This window comes from Bos mutus, chromosome 10 (genome assembly GCF_027580195.1).
Source record: "Bos mutus isolate GX-2022 chromosome 10, NWIPB_WYAK_1.1, whole genome shotgun sequence".
Classification (NCBI taxonomy): domain Eukaryota; kingdom Metazoa; phylum Chordata; class Mammalia; order Artiodactyla; family Bovidae; genus Bos; species Bos mutus.
Window position 1 is genome coordinate 64,605,278 of NC_091626.1, and position 19,647 is coordinate 64,624,924.

Genomic DNA, 19,647 nt, shown 5'->3' on the forward strand with positions numbered 1-19,647 from the left:
ACAGTCTGTAGACACCCAAAATGGTACCAGGCTTTGTGAGGGTCTGGGGATAGGGAGGCAAGGTAGTGAGTAAAGGACAAAAGTCCTTTATTAACCAATGCCCAGGTACATAGATTTTCCTTCATCTTTCTGACTTGTTTAGATTTGTAAATTATGCTGAATTTGTTGCCAGTTGAAGACAAGATTCAATCCTTAACGTCTGTTTTGTTATACTGTTCCAAAAGACCTTCAGGTAAAACGATAAAGGTGGCCATAAAATCATGACAGTAAATAATTGAAAATTGAAAGCCAGGTGAAGCAGAGGGAGATGGAAAACATATGAACTCTAAAAGTGTAAGAAACAGTCTCTTTAAGGCAGTGTTTGTGGGGGGTGGAGACTGCTCCTGCACACCAAGCTATTTAGCAGTATCTGGGGTCACATTTGGTTTCCACACTGGGTATACGAGGCAGGGAGTGTGTGCTACTGAAATCTAATAGGTAATGCCTGGGATGTTGTCGGCCATCCTACAGTGCATAGGACAGTCCCCCATGACAAGAAATTACCTGGCCCTGAGGGTCAGTAGTGCTGAAGTTGATGAAAAGGAACAAAAAGTTTTTGGTTTATCGTGATTCCATAAAATGCAGAAGAAGCAACTATGTCTGTACCAGCAACATTTTCCTAAGCCAGTCAATTTAAGCATCTCCCAAAGTGAAGGGTATGTAAAATGAGCTGAAAAAGACTGATTGATTTATCTTTAAACTTGCCTTTGTGTTGGTTGATACATTATATGTGGTTGATGCCAATTCTGTATTCTTGATTGAAAAAAGATTTTTTTTCTAGTTAAAAAAGAATGGGGAAAATGTTTTGTCATATGTACCCAAGTTAAATTGATGACAGAATGGCAATATGTTATTTATTTTATACTGAAGGTAAAACAGAAGGCTGGGACCATTACTTAACAATGTCTGGTAGATTTTGCCTGAGCAGACATTTCGGCAGTCAATTGGAGAATTGAGAGAAGCAGGGAACATTTTTGTCAAAGTTAATTATAGTCCCCTGGAGTGTATATGTCCTTGGAAATAGATAGGGAAATGGCAACAGCCATGAAAATGTCCTGTCTATAAATACGTTCATGAGATGTGATGGGTGGGCTCATTTGTTTATCCCTTGCAGCTCTGCAGATGTCCTGATCTCTCTGACTTCCAGCAAAAAATTTCTAGTATTCTAAGCCACAATGAAAAACTGCTGAAAGAAAAGGAAGCTCTAAGTGAAGAATTAAATATCTGTGTTGATAAGGTAATAAAAATAAGACTTTACCATCATCATATGGTATGTACCGTAATGAACATTTCTGTAATGCCAGGGGCATATGGGCCCACTGTGTTAGCCTAAAAGTCTCCTGGAACAGCATTTTGCTGGCATTTTGTGACCTTAGAGCTCCTGAAGCCATTAGTTTTTTTCTTTTATTGAAGTATAGTTGATTTACAATATTGTGTTAGTTTCAGGTATACAACAAAGTGATTTGGCTATGTGTGTGTGTGTGTGTACTTCTTTTTTTGGATTCTTTTCCATTATAGATTATTACAAGATATTGAATATAATTCCCTGTGCCATACAGTAAATCCTTATTTATTTTATATATAGCGGTGTATATCTGTTAGTCCCATACTCCTAATTTATCCCTCCCACTCTTCCTCTTTGGTAACCGTAAGTGTGTTTTCCATGTGTGTGTCTGTTTCTGTTTTGTATTAATAAGTTCATTATTATTATTTTTTTAGATTTCACATATAAGTGATATCATGTAATATTTGTCTTTGTCTGTCTGACTTGCTTCGCTTGGTATGATAATCTCTTGGCCCATCCCTGTTGTTACAAATGGCATTATTTTACTTTTTTGATGGCTGAGTAATATACCATGGTGTATTTGTATACCACATGTGTATTTATAATCCATAAACATTTTAGGATTATTTGTTCTAGTTCTGTGTAAAAAAGTCATCAATAATTTGATAGGGATCACATTAAATCTGTAGATTGCTAAAGCCATGATTTTAACAGGAATCTAGATTAGTTGTTTAATAAATGTTAAATACAGTAATATAAAGATTGTCTCATTTTAATAATTATTGCTACTTGATGTATATTACTTAAATATATCACTAGTTTACTTACATATAACATGAATATTATGTATTTAAGGATCTGAAGCCCATTACATAGTTACTTTTTTTTCTACTATATTTTCCCTGCCAAATCCAGAAACACTGCTTTTGTTACGTTTGCCTTAATAGACACTCTCTGTTTTCCTATTGTGGCACACTCTTGGGATTTCTAATTGCCTTCCAGCCCTTCATGTTTCACCCACAAAACATGAGGCAATGAGAAAGAAAAATGGAAATCCCCAAAGAAAAGAGACTCTTCAAAATTAAAGAAAAGAGAGTCAAGGAAACATTTATCTTTTACCTTGCCCCAATCCACTATGTAAAGAGATGGTACTTGATGGAGGCATATGAATTGAGGCTAGACATATTTGCAAAAATGCTGTTACCTCTTTTCTTTTCCTGAAACAGTTGGCAAAATCAAGTCTTTTAGAGCACAGAATTGCTACTATGAAGCAAGAACAGAAATCTTGGGAACACCAGAGTGAAAGCTTAAAGTCACAACTAGTGGCTTCACAGGAAAAGGTGTGTGGACAATTCTTGTTTCATCCACATAGTTAATTTTTTCCTATATCTTCCAGCAGAACTCCAAGTGGAAACAATGTTCTAAGTGGATGTGGTCTAAAAGGGTTCAGAATGATTCAATTTAACTAATATTTGACACATGTTACAGTATAATAAAATAAGTTGAACAGTGTTTCCTCCAAAGTTCATTATTATGAAATAATCATGAGATTGTCTCATCACTGTGAGATTATTTATTTATGAAAGCTCAAGAATAGTGCACAAAAATGACTTCTTATTTCTAATTTAGAATTAGCATTTCTAAGGCATGTTCATGCCCTATTATAGTTAAAGATATCTATTGACATTCCATTTACCAATTTAAATTTTTAAAAATTGAAATATAAATGAGATATTAGCATGGAGTAGGGTTCTACAAAGATATGGTTTTATTTTAAACTGAGAGGTCCTTTGCAAAACAACACCACAGTCTAAAATGTAATTTCTACAAAAGTCAGTAAAATTATCTATTGTGATGCCAGCTGGTACTCCTTAGTTCTGTAAGATATCACTTGGTAATACACCAGATGACTGGACCAGCAATACCTTGCTCAAGGTATATTTCATTATTCTCTTAAATATAACGTAACATCCTGTAAAGATACATAATATCCTGGTTTGCCCTGAGCAACTGAAAAGAGCTGGATGCAGGAAGTAGAAACAGAAGGGACTTTGAAGTTCTTTGTCTTAGTTCATTCATACATGCACATGCTATAGCTGAGACCATGAGGATTTGTCATTTGTTCTGACGTAGGTTCAGAATTTAGAAGACACTCTCCAGAATGTAAACCTACAAATGTCCCGAATTAAATCTGATCTACGAGTGACTCAGCAGGAAAAGGAAGCTTTAAAGCAAGAAGTGATGTCTCTACACAAGCAACTTCAGAATGCCAGTGACAAGGTAATTTCTTTTCTTTATTGAGGTATGACTTTATACAGTAAAAGGCACACAGTTTGAGTTTATAACTTATTTTTACACATATATATGTACCTATATGTAAATGTGTATTTTACCTAGAATGTGTGTATGTATGTTTGTGTAACCACCTCCTAGCTCAAAATAAAGAACATTTCCAGCACCCAGTAGGCTCTCTTGTGTCCTCTTCAGTTGACAACCCCAAGGGAACGACTTCTCTACCTTCTGTCACCATAGGTTAGGGATGCTTGTTTCTGAACTTCACATAAATGGAACCATCAGTTCAGTTCAGTTCAGTCACTCAGTTGTGTCCGACTCTTTGCAACCCCATGAATCGCAGCACGCCAGGCCTCCCTGTCCATCACCAACTCCCGGAGGTCACCCAGATTCACGTCCATCAAGTCAGTGATGCCATCCAGCCATCTCATCCTCTGTTGTCCCCTTCTCCTCCTGCCCCCAATCCCTCCCAGCATCAGAGTCTTTTCCAATGAGTCAACTCTTCCCATGAGGTGGCCAAAGTACTGGAGTTTCAGCTTTAGCATCATTCCTTCCAAAGAAATCCCAGGGCTGGTCTCCTTCAGAATGGACTGGTTGGATCTCCTTGCAGTCCAAGGGACTCTCAAGAGTCTTCTCCAACACCACAGTTCAAAAGCATCAATTCTTTGGCACTCAGCCTTCTTCACAGTCCAACTCTCACATCCATACATGACCACAGGAAAAACCATAGCCTTGACTAGACGGACCTTTGTTGGCAAAGTAATATCTCTGCTTTTGAATATGCTATCTAGGTTGGTCAACTTTCTTTCCAAGGAGTAAGCGTCTTTTAATTTCATGGCTGCAGTCACCATCTGCAGTGATTTTGGAGCCCAAAAAAATAAAGTCTGACACTGTTTCCACTGTTTACCCATCTGTTTCCCATGAAGTGATGGGACCGGATGCCATGATCTTCGTTTTCTGAATGTTGAGCTTTAAGCCAACTTTTTCACTCTCCACTTTCACTTTCATCAAGAGGCTTTTTATTTCCTCTTCACTTTCTGCCACAAGGGTGGTGTCATCTGCATATCTGAGGTTATTGATATTTCTCCCGGCAATCTTGATTCCAGCTTGTGTTTCTTCCAGTCCAGCGTTTCTCATTATATACTCTGCATATAAGTTAAATAAGCAGGGTGACAATATACAGCCTTGATGTATTCCTTTTCCTATTTGGAACCAGTCTGTTGTTCCATGTCCAGTTCTAATTGTTGCTTCCTGACCTGCATACAGATTTCTCAAGAGGCAGGTTGGATGATCTGGTATTCCCATCTCTTTCAGAATTTTCCACAGTTTATTGTGATCCACACAGTCAAAGGGTTTTGCATAGTCAATAAATCAGAAATAGATGTTTTTCTGGAACTCTTGCTTTTTCCATGATCCAGCAGATGTTGGCAATTTGATCTCTGGTTCCTCTGCCTTTTCTAAAACCAGCTTGAACATCAGGAAGTTCACAGTTCACATATTGCTGAAGCCTGGCTTGGAGAATTTTGAGCATTACTTTACTAACATGTGAGATGAGTACAATTGTGTGGTAGTTTGAGCGTTCTTTGGCATTGTCTTTCTTTGGGATTGGAATGAAAACTGACCTTTTCCAGTCCTGTGGCCACTGCTGAGTTTTCCAAATTTGCTGGCATATTGAGTGTGGCACTTTCACAGCATCATCTTTCAGGATTTGAAATAGCTCAACTGGAATTCCATCACCTCCACTAGCTTTGTTTGTAGTGATGCTTTCTAAGGCCCACTTGACTTCACATTCCAGGATGTCTGGCTCTAGGTCAGTGATCACACCATTGTGATTATCTGGGTCATGAAGATCTTTTTTGTACAGTTCTTCTTGTATTCTTGCCACCTCTTCTTAATATCTTCTGCTTCTGTTAGGTCCATACCATTTCTGTCCTTTATCGAGCCCATCTTTGCATGAAATGTTCCCTTGGTATCTCTAATTTTCTTGAAGAGATCTCTAGTCTTTCCCATTCTGTTGTTTTCCTCTATCTTTGCACTGACCACTGAGGAAGGCTTTCTTATCTCTTCTTGCTATTCTTTGGAACTCTGCATTCAGATGCTTATATCTTTCCTTTTCTCCTTTGCTTTTTGCTTCTCTTCTTTTCACAGCTATTTGTAAGGCCTCCCCAGACAGCCATTTTGCTTTTTTGCATTTCTTTTCCATGGGGATGGTCTTGATCCCTGTCTCCTGTACAATGTCACGAACCTCATTCCATAGTTCATCAGGCACTCTATCAGATCTAGGCCCTTAAATCTATTTCTCACTTCCACTGTATAATCATAAGGGATTTGATTTAGGTCATACCTGAATGGTCTAGTGGTTTTCCCTACTTTCTTCAATTTAAGTCTGAATTTGGCAATAAGGAGTTCATGATCTGAGCCACAGTCAGCTCCTGGTCTTGTTTTTGCTGACTGTATAGAGCTTCTCCATCTTTGGCTGCAAAGAATATAATCAATCTGATTTCAGTGTTGACCATCTGGTGATGTCCATGTGTAGAGTCTTCTCTCGTGTTGTTGCAAGAGGGTGTTACAAGGTAATTTTTTATATTTTGCAAGTCAAAAGACCATGGGTAAAAACATTTTGATATATAAAGTGTCTGATTTTAATATATCACAATGCTGCATCTGTTTGCAAATAAATTAAGAATATATGTAGACAGCATATCAAAAAGCAGAGACATTACTTTGCCAACAAAGGTCTGTCTAGTCAAGGCTATGGTTTTTCCAGTAGTCATTTAAGGATGTGAGAGTTGGACTATAAAGAAAGCTGAGCACCGAAGAATTGATGCTTTTGAACTGTGGTGTTGGAGAAGACTCTTGAGAGTCCCTTGGTTGCAAAGAGATCCAACCAGTCCATCCTGAAGGAGATCAGTCCTGAATATTCATTGGAAGGACTGATGCTAAAGCTGAAACTCCAATACTTTGGCCACCTGATGCGAAGAGCTATCTCATTTGAAAGGACCCTGATGCTGGGAAAGATTGAGGGCAGGAGGAGAAGGGGACAACAGAAGATGAGATGGTTGGATGGCATCATTGACTCAAAGGACATGAGTTTGAGTAAACTCCAGGAGTTGGTGATGGACAGGGAGGCCTGGCGTGCTGTGGTTCATGCCGTCGCAAAGAATCGGACATGACTAAGCGACTGAACTGAATTGCTTTTGTCCTACCATAAAAATTGGTGCTAAATTCAGCTACTTTATCTCCTGCTGATACTTTTTTTTAACTGTGGTTTTTAAAAAAAAAAAACATAATAGTTTCCATTTTAAAAAATTACTTTGGGGCTGAAATGTTTTTCAAAATGAGACTGTACCATTTTTTTTCTTTTTCATGTTTTGGCTTGAAAAGCAGAAGGCTTATCTAGTTGTGATACCTTAAAAAAATTTTTTTTAAAGCATCTTTCAGGATCAAAAAAAACCCACTGTGGTAGCTTAAAGCATATTCCTGAGTTCAGGTCTCAATTATATGGATGATACGTGCTTTGGATTCTAAAAAAAGGATATGATTGCATATGTGAAAATGAAAGTAGAGTTTGGCATGTGAACCCTTTCAAGTTAGCTGTGCAATTCAGAGTTCTCTTTGTGTCCTGTGTTTACCAAAAGAATGCTTATATGGATTCAAAGCATAACTTCATAAGAATGAGGTAATCTTTAAGGACACTAGTCTCTGTGCACTTGGGTCCTATGTGGAACTGGGCATTGCCCTACAGTCAGCTTTGCTATTAGATTTGATAGAGCTGTTTTGCCAAAGACCATTTAAAACAGAATTTCCGAACCTTTTTTTAAAATAAAAAACTCAAGAATATTGTTTTACTTTTATCTATATATACCTGTGCTCACTCACATTAGAAGACACTCAAAAAAGAAATCAGCTTGTTTTTTAAGGCTTAACTCTGTTAATTCTCTCTTAAGAACTGGGCCCCAGAAATAGGCATCCATCCATCAGGATTCCATAACCAACAGCAAAGGCTGTCCTGGGACAAGCTGGATCACCTGATAAATGAGGAACAACAGCTACTTTGGCAAGAGAATGAGAGAGTCCAAACCATGGTACAGAACACCAAACCGGAACTCATACACTCCCGGGAGAAGGTAACTTGAAGAGTTGCACGTGGTAGCCTAGGTTTGTAAGTCAATGTTTGATATGATGGCAGTGATTCTAGGGTATGGATTTGAGTATTCTGGTGTGGCAGGCTTATTTTAAGAATGTATAATTTATCATTTACTTGCAATATAATTTTATCATGATATGTTTGTATACTATTTTTTGTATAAGCAGTTCTATATTAAATCTGTGATTTTATAAATGGAAATGATGTAACCATACATTCCTCCCTCATTCAAATAGGCTAGCCACCAAGACTGGTAGTACAAAATGGCAAAACTAAACTCAAATCTTGTTGGTCTAACTCCTTGTAAGAGGAAAAGTTGCCCCTCTTTAAAGACTCAGCATTTCAAGGTTAAAATGATATTTAAAGATCATTTTTTCAGGGGATGTTTAAATGCTTTACCTCTGCTGAGCAGTCAAGCAATTATTTTTTTATTTATTTTTAATTGAAGGATAATTCCTTTACAATATTGTGTTGGTTTCTGCCATACATCAATATGAATGAGCAACTATTTTTAACCTATGCTTAAATAAATCTTTTGAGAAAGAACTCTTAGGAGTCGAAGATATTCACTAGAACTCCTACCCTGTGCCAGAAACTGCTATCACTAAAGTTGCAGTGTTAAACAAGACTAAACATGGTTGCTGTCTTCATGGAACTTAGCTGATGTAAATGCACTGTTCAGGTGTGAACAGTCCAATACAGACTCAGAGGAACTGTCACCCCCTTCACTCCTAAAAGTTATGCTCATGTCAGGCACACAGGTGCCTACAGATTACATCTGTTTGCTTGGTGGCCACATTGCTCTATTGACTCTTAGTGCTTTGGCTGAGCCAGAAGTCCCCTCTTCCCTGTCTGATGCTTAGTGTTGGATCAGGCTAAAAATAGATTAACCTAGAAAGGATCTTTTGAAATCCAAAAAAGTAAGCTTCAAAAATTGGCAGACTTGACTGGAAAAAGCTTTTTTAATACAACAAAACCCAAGCACTGAATAAAAACTTGCATTATGTTAGCTTTTTGTTTTTCCTGGCTGGGTGATTATATTAGCATTTCTTCCCCTTATACTGGTTCTTGTTAGGTCCGTCAGCTGGAATCCAACCTTCCTTCTCCTAAGCACCAAAAACATCTAAATTCATCAGGTACTGTGAAGCCCACAGAGCAGGAGAAGTTGAGCTTAAAGAGAGAATGTGAACAGTTTCAAAAGGAGCGATCTCCTACTAATAGGAAGGTGAGTTTTTGAGTTAATACCACGTGGCTATATGCTGACTCTGATGCATCCCTAAATGTATGTTTCTTCCCCCGAGTGCTTCCAAAGAAATGACTAATGGCCTATTTTGCTTCTTCCTTTTATCTGCACTTTTGTCATCTTGTCAAAGCAGTATCATAGTTCTTTTTGATTGAATGATCGCTAAAAAGGAGCAATTTAAGTTTTCATAAAGAAGATGGTTAATCATCTTCAAGGTATATAAACTTTTATAAGTTAGTAAAACATATATACCTGAATATTAGGAACATTTTAATTTGGTTAACTACTGCTGTATAATAAAAAGACAAAACATTCATGTCTCGGTTTCTGTAGGTCAGGAATTTGGAAGCAGCTTAATGGAATGATTTTGGCTCAGGGTCTTTCCTGAGGTTGCTGTCTAGATATTAGCTGAGGCTGCAATATCCGAAGGCTTCACTGGTGCTAGAGATCATCCACTTCCAGATTTACTCAGATAACGTGTTAGGAAGAGGCTTCTGTTCTTTGCTGGCTGATTGCCGGAGGCTCAGGTCCTCCCTACCTGGGCCTTTTCTCAGGATGTCGCAATGAGTGATACAAGAGAGAGATTCCAGAAGACCACGATGGAAACCGTAATATGTTTTATAAACCAATCTCAGAAGTCACACAACATCACTTCTGTATTCTATAAGTCACACAGACTAACTCAGGCATAGTAGGGGGAGGGGACCAGGCAAGGGTGTGACATAGAGATCACTGGGGACCTGCTTAGAGGCTGGCTACCACATGGTTAAACCTCTGTAACATGATTCCCTTTGCTTTGTATTCTTTGTTACATTAAGTTTGAGTTCTAGACCAGTGTTACTGTGGGAGTTCTTGGTATTTGTTTTCCTTTCTTTCTTTTTCTAAACTAAAACTCAAGAGTTTTCACTACAGGCACACCTTGGAGATATTCCGGGTTCAGTTCCAGACAACCACAATAAAGTGAGTCACACAAATTTTTTAGTTTCCCAGTGCAAATAAAATTATGGTTCCATAATTATGTCATTTAAAGTCTAGGTTATATTCAAGTAAACTTTTCAAAAAGATGTTGGGTTTCATCCAGCTGCTCACCAAGGGGAAAGTCAAATGATAGGTTTTAAAATAACAATGAATTTAAGTGTGCCTGGAAAGCATACACCCGAATTCCATTTAACAGTTCTTGCTACTCTTCTCAGCTCTTTTGATGGAGGCAAAGATCAGCATTCTAGAATTGTGTCGTATGTTTTCTACTTAGCAATATTCTGAATCCTTGAATGTCCTCTAACTCATTAGATTCTCATAAGATTCTGTACCAAAGAGAATTCCAAAAGTGGATCCTCATAAAACTTTCAAATTTCTTCTTTAAAATTGAGAAAAGAGTTAAATAAATCAGGTTTTGTGTACTCTGTTTTCAGACGTTTTTCCCTACTGCAGATCCATAGTAGATGATCATGAATTCAGTTTAGTGAAATACCAGCATTTCAAAAATTTTTATTATAGTTTCTTTACAATGTTGTGACAGCATCTTTAATAAAATATACTATAAAATATCAAAGTGCATGGCTTGTAGTAGGGATAAGTATTATTTCATGGAAGTTTTCTTTTAGTGATGTATACTTACAACTGATTATGCATGCATATGTACTTGTGGAGGGGTGTGGGTGTACTGGGTTGCAAGATAAAATGTATTTCCTACAGTGAGTGGCACTGAAGTTTGAAAGCTACCTGCCTTAGGACTCTGTTCTATGTGAGGAGTGGTGATTTAAGCTAGACTAAAATATAATCAAGGCACTGAATTATTTGTTGTTTTCCCTTGATGAATGAACTCAGCTTTCTTCCAAGAGTTGAGATTTCTGATTAGTGTAAATTTGTCAAAAAAAAGTAGAGAGATTCAGGTTGTTTTCTTTTTTTTAAGGGAGTTTTATGTTTTTCAACAGGTTAGTCAGATGAAATCCCTTGAACGAGAATTAGAAACAATTCATTTGGAAAATGAAGGCCTGAAAAAGAAACAAGTAAAACTGGATGAACAGCTAATGGAGGTAAATTTTTAAGGGAAATGACCTGACTGATCTGATCTGATGAAGAATATTTTAATCCATGAATGACCTATTTGTTGAGAGAGGCTAACATAGCATTAAATTCCTATTACGAAAACAGTGAAAATCTAAGTACATTGCCAGGCTGGACTCTTTGGTTTGTCTTACCAAGTTTGATAGATATTTTTGCTAATTACACAGCCAGAGAGATATATACTGCTTCACAGAAGAAGGAATAATAATAATAATGTTGACTATCCTAAAATGCAAGGATTTGTGCCTCAACAAATTCAAGTGGCAGGGACTCTGTCCAGTACTGACCAAGAGGCTCAGAGCTCTCTTGCCAATGCTGTGGTTTTAATAGTTTCCTGATACCTCCCCCAGTGTAGTGTTTTATAGATGTGACGTGCTCTGTTACAGCCTATTCGGTTAGGAAGTACATTCCGGGAGTTTAAGAGCATTAGCATTTAGACAGTTAATTTTCAAGTGTTGCCACTGTTCATTTCTACATTTGTAACTCAGCACTGCCTTGGAAGAGGTACATCTGTTAAATATGAAAGTGGATTTGTAAAACTTGTCAGCTTGGACATTGAGTTTCTAGTCTAATAGATTGCTTTCTGAACACTGAGTGCAATTATAAAGTTCTGGGTACATTTGAAAAGACCCTGATACTGGGAAAGATGGAAGGTGGGTGGAGGAGGGGACGACAGAGGATGAGATGGTTGGATGGCATCACCGACTCAATGAACATGAGTTTGAGTAAACTCCGGGAGTTGGTGATGGACAGGGAAGCTTGGCGTGCTGTAGTCCTTAGGGTCGCAAAGAGTCGGATACGACTGAGCAACTGAACTGAACTTTCATTTTTTAAAGCCCAACTCAGCTGTATTTTTGGAAACAAACAAGTGAGAAAGAAAAGAAAAGAAATTTAAATCAGCAAGAGTGTAATTATTATCCAAATAGATTGTAAATGTTGATATGTCAAATAAGGCATCTGAATAGTGTCTGGCTCATGAAGACACTTAATAAAGAAATGAATGAATGAAAAAAAAAAGCTCTGTGTATACAAATATTTTAAAGCCAGAATTATAGGAAGAGAGATATATAAATATTTTCTTTCATGAAGCTGGACACATGCAAAGGTAATTACATTTCAATAGATGCTTGGTTTTTAAATATGAAATATGGGCAAACATATCGCATTTACATTTAAATGACCACTAAGGTTTCTGTCAATTTTATGTTCTCTGATTTATCTACTAATAGGGAGATTAGTGAAACTATAAAGAATGAAATCCAAACCATATTTGCTTTTCCTTCTGCATATAATAAATGAATTTATTAAAACTCTGAGCTGCAGGCTGTGTTTAGATGTAGATATGCTTTTCTGATGAAATAATTATATACTCTAATGAATGAGATATCTGAAGCCACACATGACATGTCTAGTACCCAGCTGAAAAGTAACAGGGTGTACTTAATCACTGTTAGATCCTCTGCAAATGTCCTTCCAACAGGCTGAGTCTTCTCCCACCTGCTCTCTTTGGCCTCATATGCCCCCTTCTCTCCCAATCATACTTTACATGATTAGTCATCATAACCAATTTCCCCTCATTACTTTTCTCCCTGATCTAGTAGTAAATATTTGGTAATGGATGAGGGAAATTAAGTGTTCTTGGCACTGGAGCTGAAAAAAGAAAAAGCGTGAATTTTTAACTGGAACACTGTAAAGAACACCTCATACACTATTCTAATGAAACTTCCATTGAAATAAGACTGAGCTGTGAACTCTGTGCAGACATATAATTCTTTAGCAGCTTTATTAAATGTAATTCACACACTGCACAATTCATTCATTTAAAGTGTCTAATTCAGCGGTTTGGGTATATGACATTGTGTTTTAAATTATACTAAGTGTGTGTGTGTGTATATATATATATATAGAAATATATATATACATGAACGATTAAAATGGCAAATTTTGTTAAGTGGCATTCAGTGGCATTAATTACATTGTCACCATGTCACCACTACTTCTAAAACCTTTCATCACCCCAAACAGAAACTCTAAACATTAAGCAATAACTCTTCATTTCCCCTTCCCACTGGACCTATAAATTGGATTTTTATTTATGCTGTGATATCTAAAGATTAGGCCAAATTTGAGGATGTACAGTGGTTTTTCACACCATTTTTTTTGCCCAGCTTACCTGGGGATAGGTACATTCCTCTCACTCCAGCATGGATTCTTATCAGGTTTGGGGGAGGGGCAGTAGGCAGTCAGGGAGATAGTCCTACATCAGAATCTTTGGTATCAAGGAATTTAGGGAAAGCTTTCTAGGTGATTCTATCTGATGTATACACTCCCTTGGGGGAAGGAATTTTTTCTCACCCCTATATGATAGTTTAAAATCACTGATTAATATAACACATACCCTTGCTGCTGCTGCTGCTAAGTCACTTCAGTCGTGTCCGACTCTGTGCGACTCCATAGACGGCAGCTCACCAGGCTCCCCCGTCCCTGGGATTCTCCAGGCAAGAGCACTGGAGTGGGTTGCCATTTCCTTCTCCAATGCATGAAAGTGAAAAGTGAAAGGGAAGTCGCTCAGTCGTGTCTGACTCTTAGCGACCTCATGGACTGCAGCTTGCCAGGCTCCTCCGTCCATGGGATTTTCCAGGCAAGAGTACTGGAGTGGGGTGCCATTGCCTTCTCCGACACATACCCTTACCCCAGGGCAATTAAAGATCCCAAATTATTAGACAAGGAAATGGAAGAATTTGCCTCCCACTCCATGGTTTTTTCAACTATATGAGGCAATGTTCCATAAACAATTTGTTTTGAACACTTAAAAAGTTAAAGACTGTTAGCAGTTCTTATAGTTTGGTGTGTACCTCTGATAGCCAATAGTTCAGATACTTTAACAATAAAAATGTTTTATGGTTTATATCCTGCATCTCCACAAGGCAAGGTATTTAACATCAGGTCTATTCCATACTGCACTTGAAATCTTCTGAATTATTGTATTGGAATGAATTGAGGTAAAGAAGCAAGCTCATAAACCAACCAAATTACAATAGATGAGGAAGTGGCTACAAAATTAAGAGCTGTTTGACATTTTAATATCTGTAAAATTTATATACAGAGAAATGTAAATGTTAGTCAAATTAAGTTCCTACTGACTGGAGCATATGTGTTAAGGTATATAATATACCCTGTTTTATACTGTTCTTTCTCTTTATAACTCATATTTTCTTTCTCTAACTCCTGTAATTCTCTTTTGTTTTTATTTTATCTGTGGCTAACCTGTACCTAGAACTCTGTGGTTGGAACTAGCAGAGAAGGGTGCAGTTCTCTGCCTGAGATAGTGTGTGAAGGTAGAACATTCTCTTTCAATGAATTTCATAGCATGGAGACATCTCATTAAACCCCTTTTTCATGTAATCATTTCTACTACTATGACAGTTAATAAATACTTAAGAGCCAATATTCAATTTCATTTAACTCTGGAATACATCTGTTTACATTTCCATCAGGATTTTCCTCGGTATTTAAAGATGTAGTGAAGAAAATCATCCCACTGATACAAAATCAGGGGATCATAAAGTGGTGGGTTTTCTAAATCTATAACTAGCAATATTTCAAAATGGGTAATAACCCACCTCAGAAATTTAAATTTAAGGAAATGGATAGTGGCTCTGAAGTTTCATGATAACATTTAATTCTAGTTGTGTCTTAGAGGGCCTTTTTCCCTTCTCACATGCCTGGGGGTGCTTCCTTATGAGTTTAGTACTTGGTCATATTTGTTGCATGTCTTCCATTGAGCTCTGTGTCTGCTGAATGTGTCCACAGATGTGAAGTGGCATGCTTCACTGACCAAATGCAGTGCTTTCTTTCCCTTGCCTCACATTTGATTGGCATGTGATACACGTACCATTTCCTCATTGTCTTGAATAAATCCTTTCATTCCATGTACTTCGATTCCCAAATATTCTAGAATATCACCTATGTCCCAGAATTGCCTATCTGATAAACTAAGATAGATTAAAATAATTTGAGATGCAAGATGAGATTTTCAAAACAAATTGCTAACTTAGAAAAAAAGTAGTCATTGAACTGCTTTTAAGAATCTTTATGAATGGTAAGTGGCAAAACCCTAGAGCATAACCTCTTTCTGCCCTTTGCCTATTCCACCATTTTTTTTTTTAAAGAGGGATAATTAAATGTTCTAGTGTGGGAAGAAAAGAGGAAAATCCAGACATATGTGCACCATGTGCCTCATGTTTAATTGTTGCTTAAGATTGAGAAGTACAGTGTAAGTCTAAAACTTTTAAGGCCTGCTTATTCATTAAATGTATTAAATGATTTTTTATTCTTACTTGGGATCATGTGCTGCCTGTTTTCAAGTTATCAGTAAGTCTGAGAGGCCATTAATATGAATCCATAGACTTCCTTTCTCTCTGCCTGCTACTTTCAAGGCAGCTCTGTGACTGAAGGCATGGTAGCTGACTAGGGCTTTTTGCTCTTATTGTCCAGATGCAGCACCTGAGGTCCACTGTGATGCTTAGCCCATCCCCTCATGCTTGGGAACTGCAACTGCTCCAGCAGCAAACCTGTCCAGTGGTTCCCAGGGAGCAGTTTCTGCAGCTTCAACGTCAGCTGCTGCAGGCAGAAAGGATAAACCAGTGCCTGCAGGAGGAACTTGAAAATAGGACTTCTGAAACCAACACACCACAGGTATGACGATCTTTTTCTAATAGTAAACGCAGATCACCTAATTCAATTTTACCTATTTGGAAGTTACACCAGTTCAAAGGTGGGGATGAAGAACCTCAATCTTTTGTCAGTTACACCTTACCTGTATTACAAATCCACAGAACTGCAGTGCTGTTTTGGCTTTGGTCTTGGTTTTTGTAGTGCTACTTTTGAGCTCTCAGCTTCTAAGCTGGGTAATTAAGAGTTCTGGGTCTCATGCAAGTTGCTAAGCGATGATGAAGTGTCAGGCTCACTTGAGCATACTGTGCAATTGACCTAACATTCTTGTCTGATGCCAAAAATATTACAGAATTCAAGTGCAACTCTAGGATATGTATTACTAACAAAGCATCCTGCGTTTTCTTGTACTAGAGGGTGTGGCCTGCTGAGTTCCTTGGAATTCACAAATGGGGACTTTTCACAACTATTAAAGTAGAAAGTGTCATCAGTGACTTTTTTAAGTTGACAAAGTTCATTTAACTTATTTTTTAAATGATCTAGTTTGAAAAACTATTTTTAAGAAAATAAAGTTCTTCTTCCTCTTCCCTTTGAAGTAGCATTATCCCAGCTCACTACCAGACACAATCTTATATTACCTAAGTTTTCAAATAGTTAAATTTTCTTTTTAGTGCTTCATTCACAATCCTCTTCTTTCAGAAGTCTCTTAATTCTTCCTTAGAATTAGGAATAAAATTAAAAACACTCCTTAATTTGCAGAATTCTAGATTAGTTCCTTCTAGTTTGAATAACTCTTCTGTTTTCAAAATGTACCTTGCCTTTCAGGTGACATTTGACAAGGAATTTCCTAACTCTTTTCCTGTAATCTGGTCACAGTGGCTTTGCAAAGTCATATTAGCACCATTAATTATACATTGGAGCAATTTTGTTTTCTTTGCCTACTAGTATATATCTATGCTTTTGCATGATGTAGTTATCATCTATTCTTTCTAACAAGGGCTTAAAATCCATGTTTTTCGAAGCTTCCTACATTCAGTTTCCAAGTACTAAAAGTTAATTCCAGAAGTAAAATTGTGATGGTAGGTATTGGACAGATGCTTCATTATAGAAGTGAATCATAAAACTTGACCTCAGTTTTTAATAGACATTTTAAATCAAATGATCAAAGATCCTACTCATTACTCTCATATATACTACTTTAAACACATGCTCCTCCCAACCCACCTACCAGTGTTTAAAAGTAAAAAGTATCCCTTTACTTCAATTACTTGAGGATTAGATAGACAAAAACTGTTAAGACTTTTGTACTTAAAAAGAGAGAGAATTTCTCCAGCCAGATGGCAGAGTGGACTGCTTATTGCTCTCATGAGAAGGTGACAGCAGGCTCTCTTTGTTTCTGGTAACTGAGCTGACACCGATTTTAAGAATACAGAATGTTGTTAGAATCTGCATGTTGTCTCTGTGTGTGGAGTGATATGATTTCTTCTGCCTTGTGTTGCTTCGCTTGCATATGTAGTATTGATGTGTGCTTTTAAAAATTGTTTGCATTATAAACGTGTGAATTTAGATTCCCCCCAAAAGCATAATCTTGACATCAGGGTGAAGTGTACCACTTGCCTTCTTTCTCTAGGCCTTGCTACCGGAGCAGCGAGCAGTGCATGCAGATTCCTACAGAAGGATTGGGCACCTGTGAAAACTGGGCTGTTATTGATGGCATTTCTTACCATGGCAGATACTCAAATGCACACACCCACACACACCACGCAAATATAGACATAAGCTGAGAAATGTTTTGGAATCAAGTGCTCTTTTAAGTTGAGAAATGTTTTGGAATCAAGTGCTCTTTTAAGTTTTATTATTAAGCCTTTGCAGTATTATGTTTCTTATTTATGTGAATCAAACTCACAAATTTCAGCTTGTTACACTTAATTATACCATTTAAAGAGTATGAATTTGAGATTCTTGAAAGGATGTGAATTTCGTGAATCAAATTCACAAATCTCAGCTTGTTACACTTAATTATTTATACTATCTAAAGAGTGTAGCTTTGAGATTCTTGATGTATTCTATATATTTTCTCATCCCATACATTGTAAATATTTTTAACAAAAGGTACTGCTTTTATATATGGAATTTGAAGAAAATCTGGATTATTTATACTGTTTTATATAAGATGTATAATACTTTTTTGACAGGAAAAAGGAAATTTTTGATGGAATAAAATAAATTTTAAATATATGACTGCTTTTGTTTTTCCTCTTTCCCCACTCTTTTGCCATGCCCCATGTTCTTTGAATTAATTATCCAGGTTTTTTGCTTTGTTTTGCTTTTTCTTTTTTTTAAGGCAAGTCGAAATCTGGCATTTTCCATTTATGTTTCAATTTTAAAAAGCCATTGTACCTTTTAAAATATAGGATTTTTAGATGCTCTTAGGACCTGGTTTCTTAAAAATTCTGCGTTAGTCTTTTCCCTACTACAGTTTTTATCTTTAAATTAGTTGCATGGCTTAGTTGTTTCTTTTATGTTTGAATAAATGCTATTGTTTAATACACAAACTGTTGGCTTTCACCTCACATTTGGTCATTCTTTGTGCTTTTTAAAGGACACTTTGGGGTATATTTTTAAGGACAGGTTATGCCATCAGCTACTAACACCTGAGTCTTGCTTAAACATTTGAAGAACCTTTTAATTTAAAGCTTTTAAAGAATCTGAAATTCTTTATGTGAACATTTTGGTAGACCGGGAGAAGGGGTAGTCAGTTGCACTCTAAATCTTGTTCTAGGTCCCTTTGCACTCCAAAACCCACACACACCTTAATCCATCACTGTTGTATAAGGAGAGGAGGAGAAGCCAGCGTCCTTTTTCTGCCCTATTGTTTCATCTAGGAGCTCTTTATGGGGAGAAAATTTTCAGTTTTAAATATGTTCTAATGATAAGTCCATCCTCCAATTCAGGTATTTGCTCCACATTGACAAGTCAAATTAGGAAACCAATAATTAGAAGAACTAGTGGGAAGAGGCTACTAGAAACACTAACACCCTCACAGTAACCAGCCATTTCAAAGATAAAAACAGACACACATACTGCAAGCTGACTGGAAATGTTAGGTGATCCTGAATAAACTCAGTTTTTATTCATTTTGTTGTTGAAAGTCCCACAGTATTGCAAAGACCCAAATCACAGATGAAAGGTTGATAACCATATTTTAATTTACTTTGGATACCTATTTTACTATAATAAGTACACATAGATCTTAAAGTATTGGTTTTAAGAATTTTGCTTTATCTCGGGGGAAGATGGTAGCACAGGTAAGAGTCTTTTTTTTATCTTTGATTTCTTTCTCTGATAGGGTTACCTTTCTAACCTGTGCAACCCATGCAGTGTTCAGAACTCCCATTTCATCAGAAATCCACCCTTGCTATTCAAAAGCAAACATTTGCTGTCCTTTCTCTAGGCATCTTATGGGGAAAATTAAATACTAGTGCTTTCTCATGGCATGATTTTCAAATAACAATACAATTTTTTTTCTTTTCCTTCAGGGAAACCAGGAATACCTGGTAACTGTCATGGAGGAACGAATGTTGGAAGTTGAACAGAAATTGAAACTGGTGAAAAGGCTTCTTCAGGAGAAAGTGAATCAGCTCAAAGAACAAGTGAGCTTCCCAGGTCATATCTGCCCACCCATCTCACCTTCTGCTTTAACTCCAGTTTTAAATTCCTTTATTGTTACTAACTTGCTAACTTTTATTGTCTAATAAAGGCAAACTCTATTATAAACTCCTAAATTAGAAGAATTTCTAAAGCATTTCTAATGAGGTTCAAGCCAAATTGAATTTTTATAGATTTTTTTTCCCCAAATAAACAGAAATTTTATGTTTGTAAAAAATGGGGGATAATAAA

The 19,647-nt window shown here is 37.0% G+C and overlaps 1 protein-coding gene across 7 annotated transcripts in view; it reads left to right on the top strand.

The window, feature by feature from the left end:
- Window positions 1–19,647, top strand: part of NIN (ninein) — a 107,650-nt gene that overhangs the window by 82,423 nt on the left and 5,580 nt on the right. For 3 of the 7 annotated variants that reach the window (XM_070378089.1, XM_070378093.1, XM_070378091.1), the window contains 9 exons: window positions 1,154–1,276; window positions 2,551–2,664; window positions 3,458–3,604; window positions 7,564–7,743; window positions 8,839–8,988; window positions 9,919–9,966; window positions 10,941–11,042; window positions 15,571–15,771; window positions 19,287–19,400. In XM_070378089.1, coding sequence (XP_070234190.1) covers window positions 1,154–1,276; window positions 2,551–2,664; window positions 3,458–3,604; window positions 7,564–7,743; window positions 8,839–8,988; window positions 9,919–9,966; window positions 10,941–11,042; window positions 15,571–15,771; window positions 19,287–19,400 — 1,179 coding nt within the window. Of the gene's footprint in view, window positions 1–1,153; window positions 1,277–2,550; window positions 2,665–3,457; window positions 3,605–7,563; window positions 7,744–8,838; window positions 8,989–9,918; window positions 9,967–10,940; window positions 11,043–15,570; window positions 15,772–17,377; window positions 19,208–19,286; window positions 19,401–19,647 lie in introns of those variants that run through there. The other 4 variants (XM_070378092.1, XM_070378094.1, XM_070378095.1 and 1 more) reach the window with 3 other exon arrangements.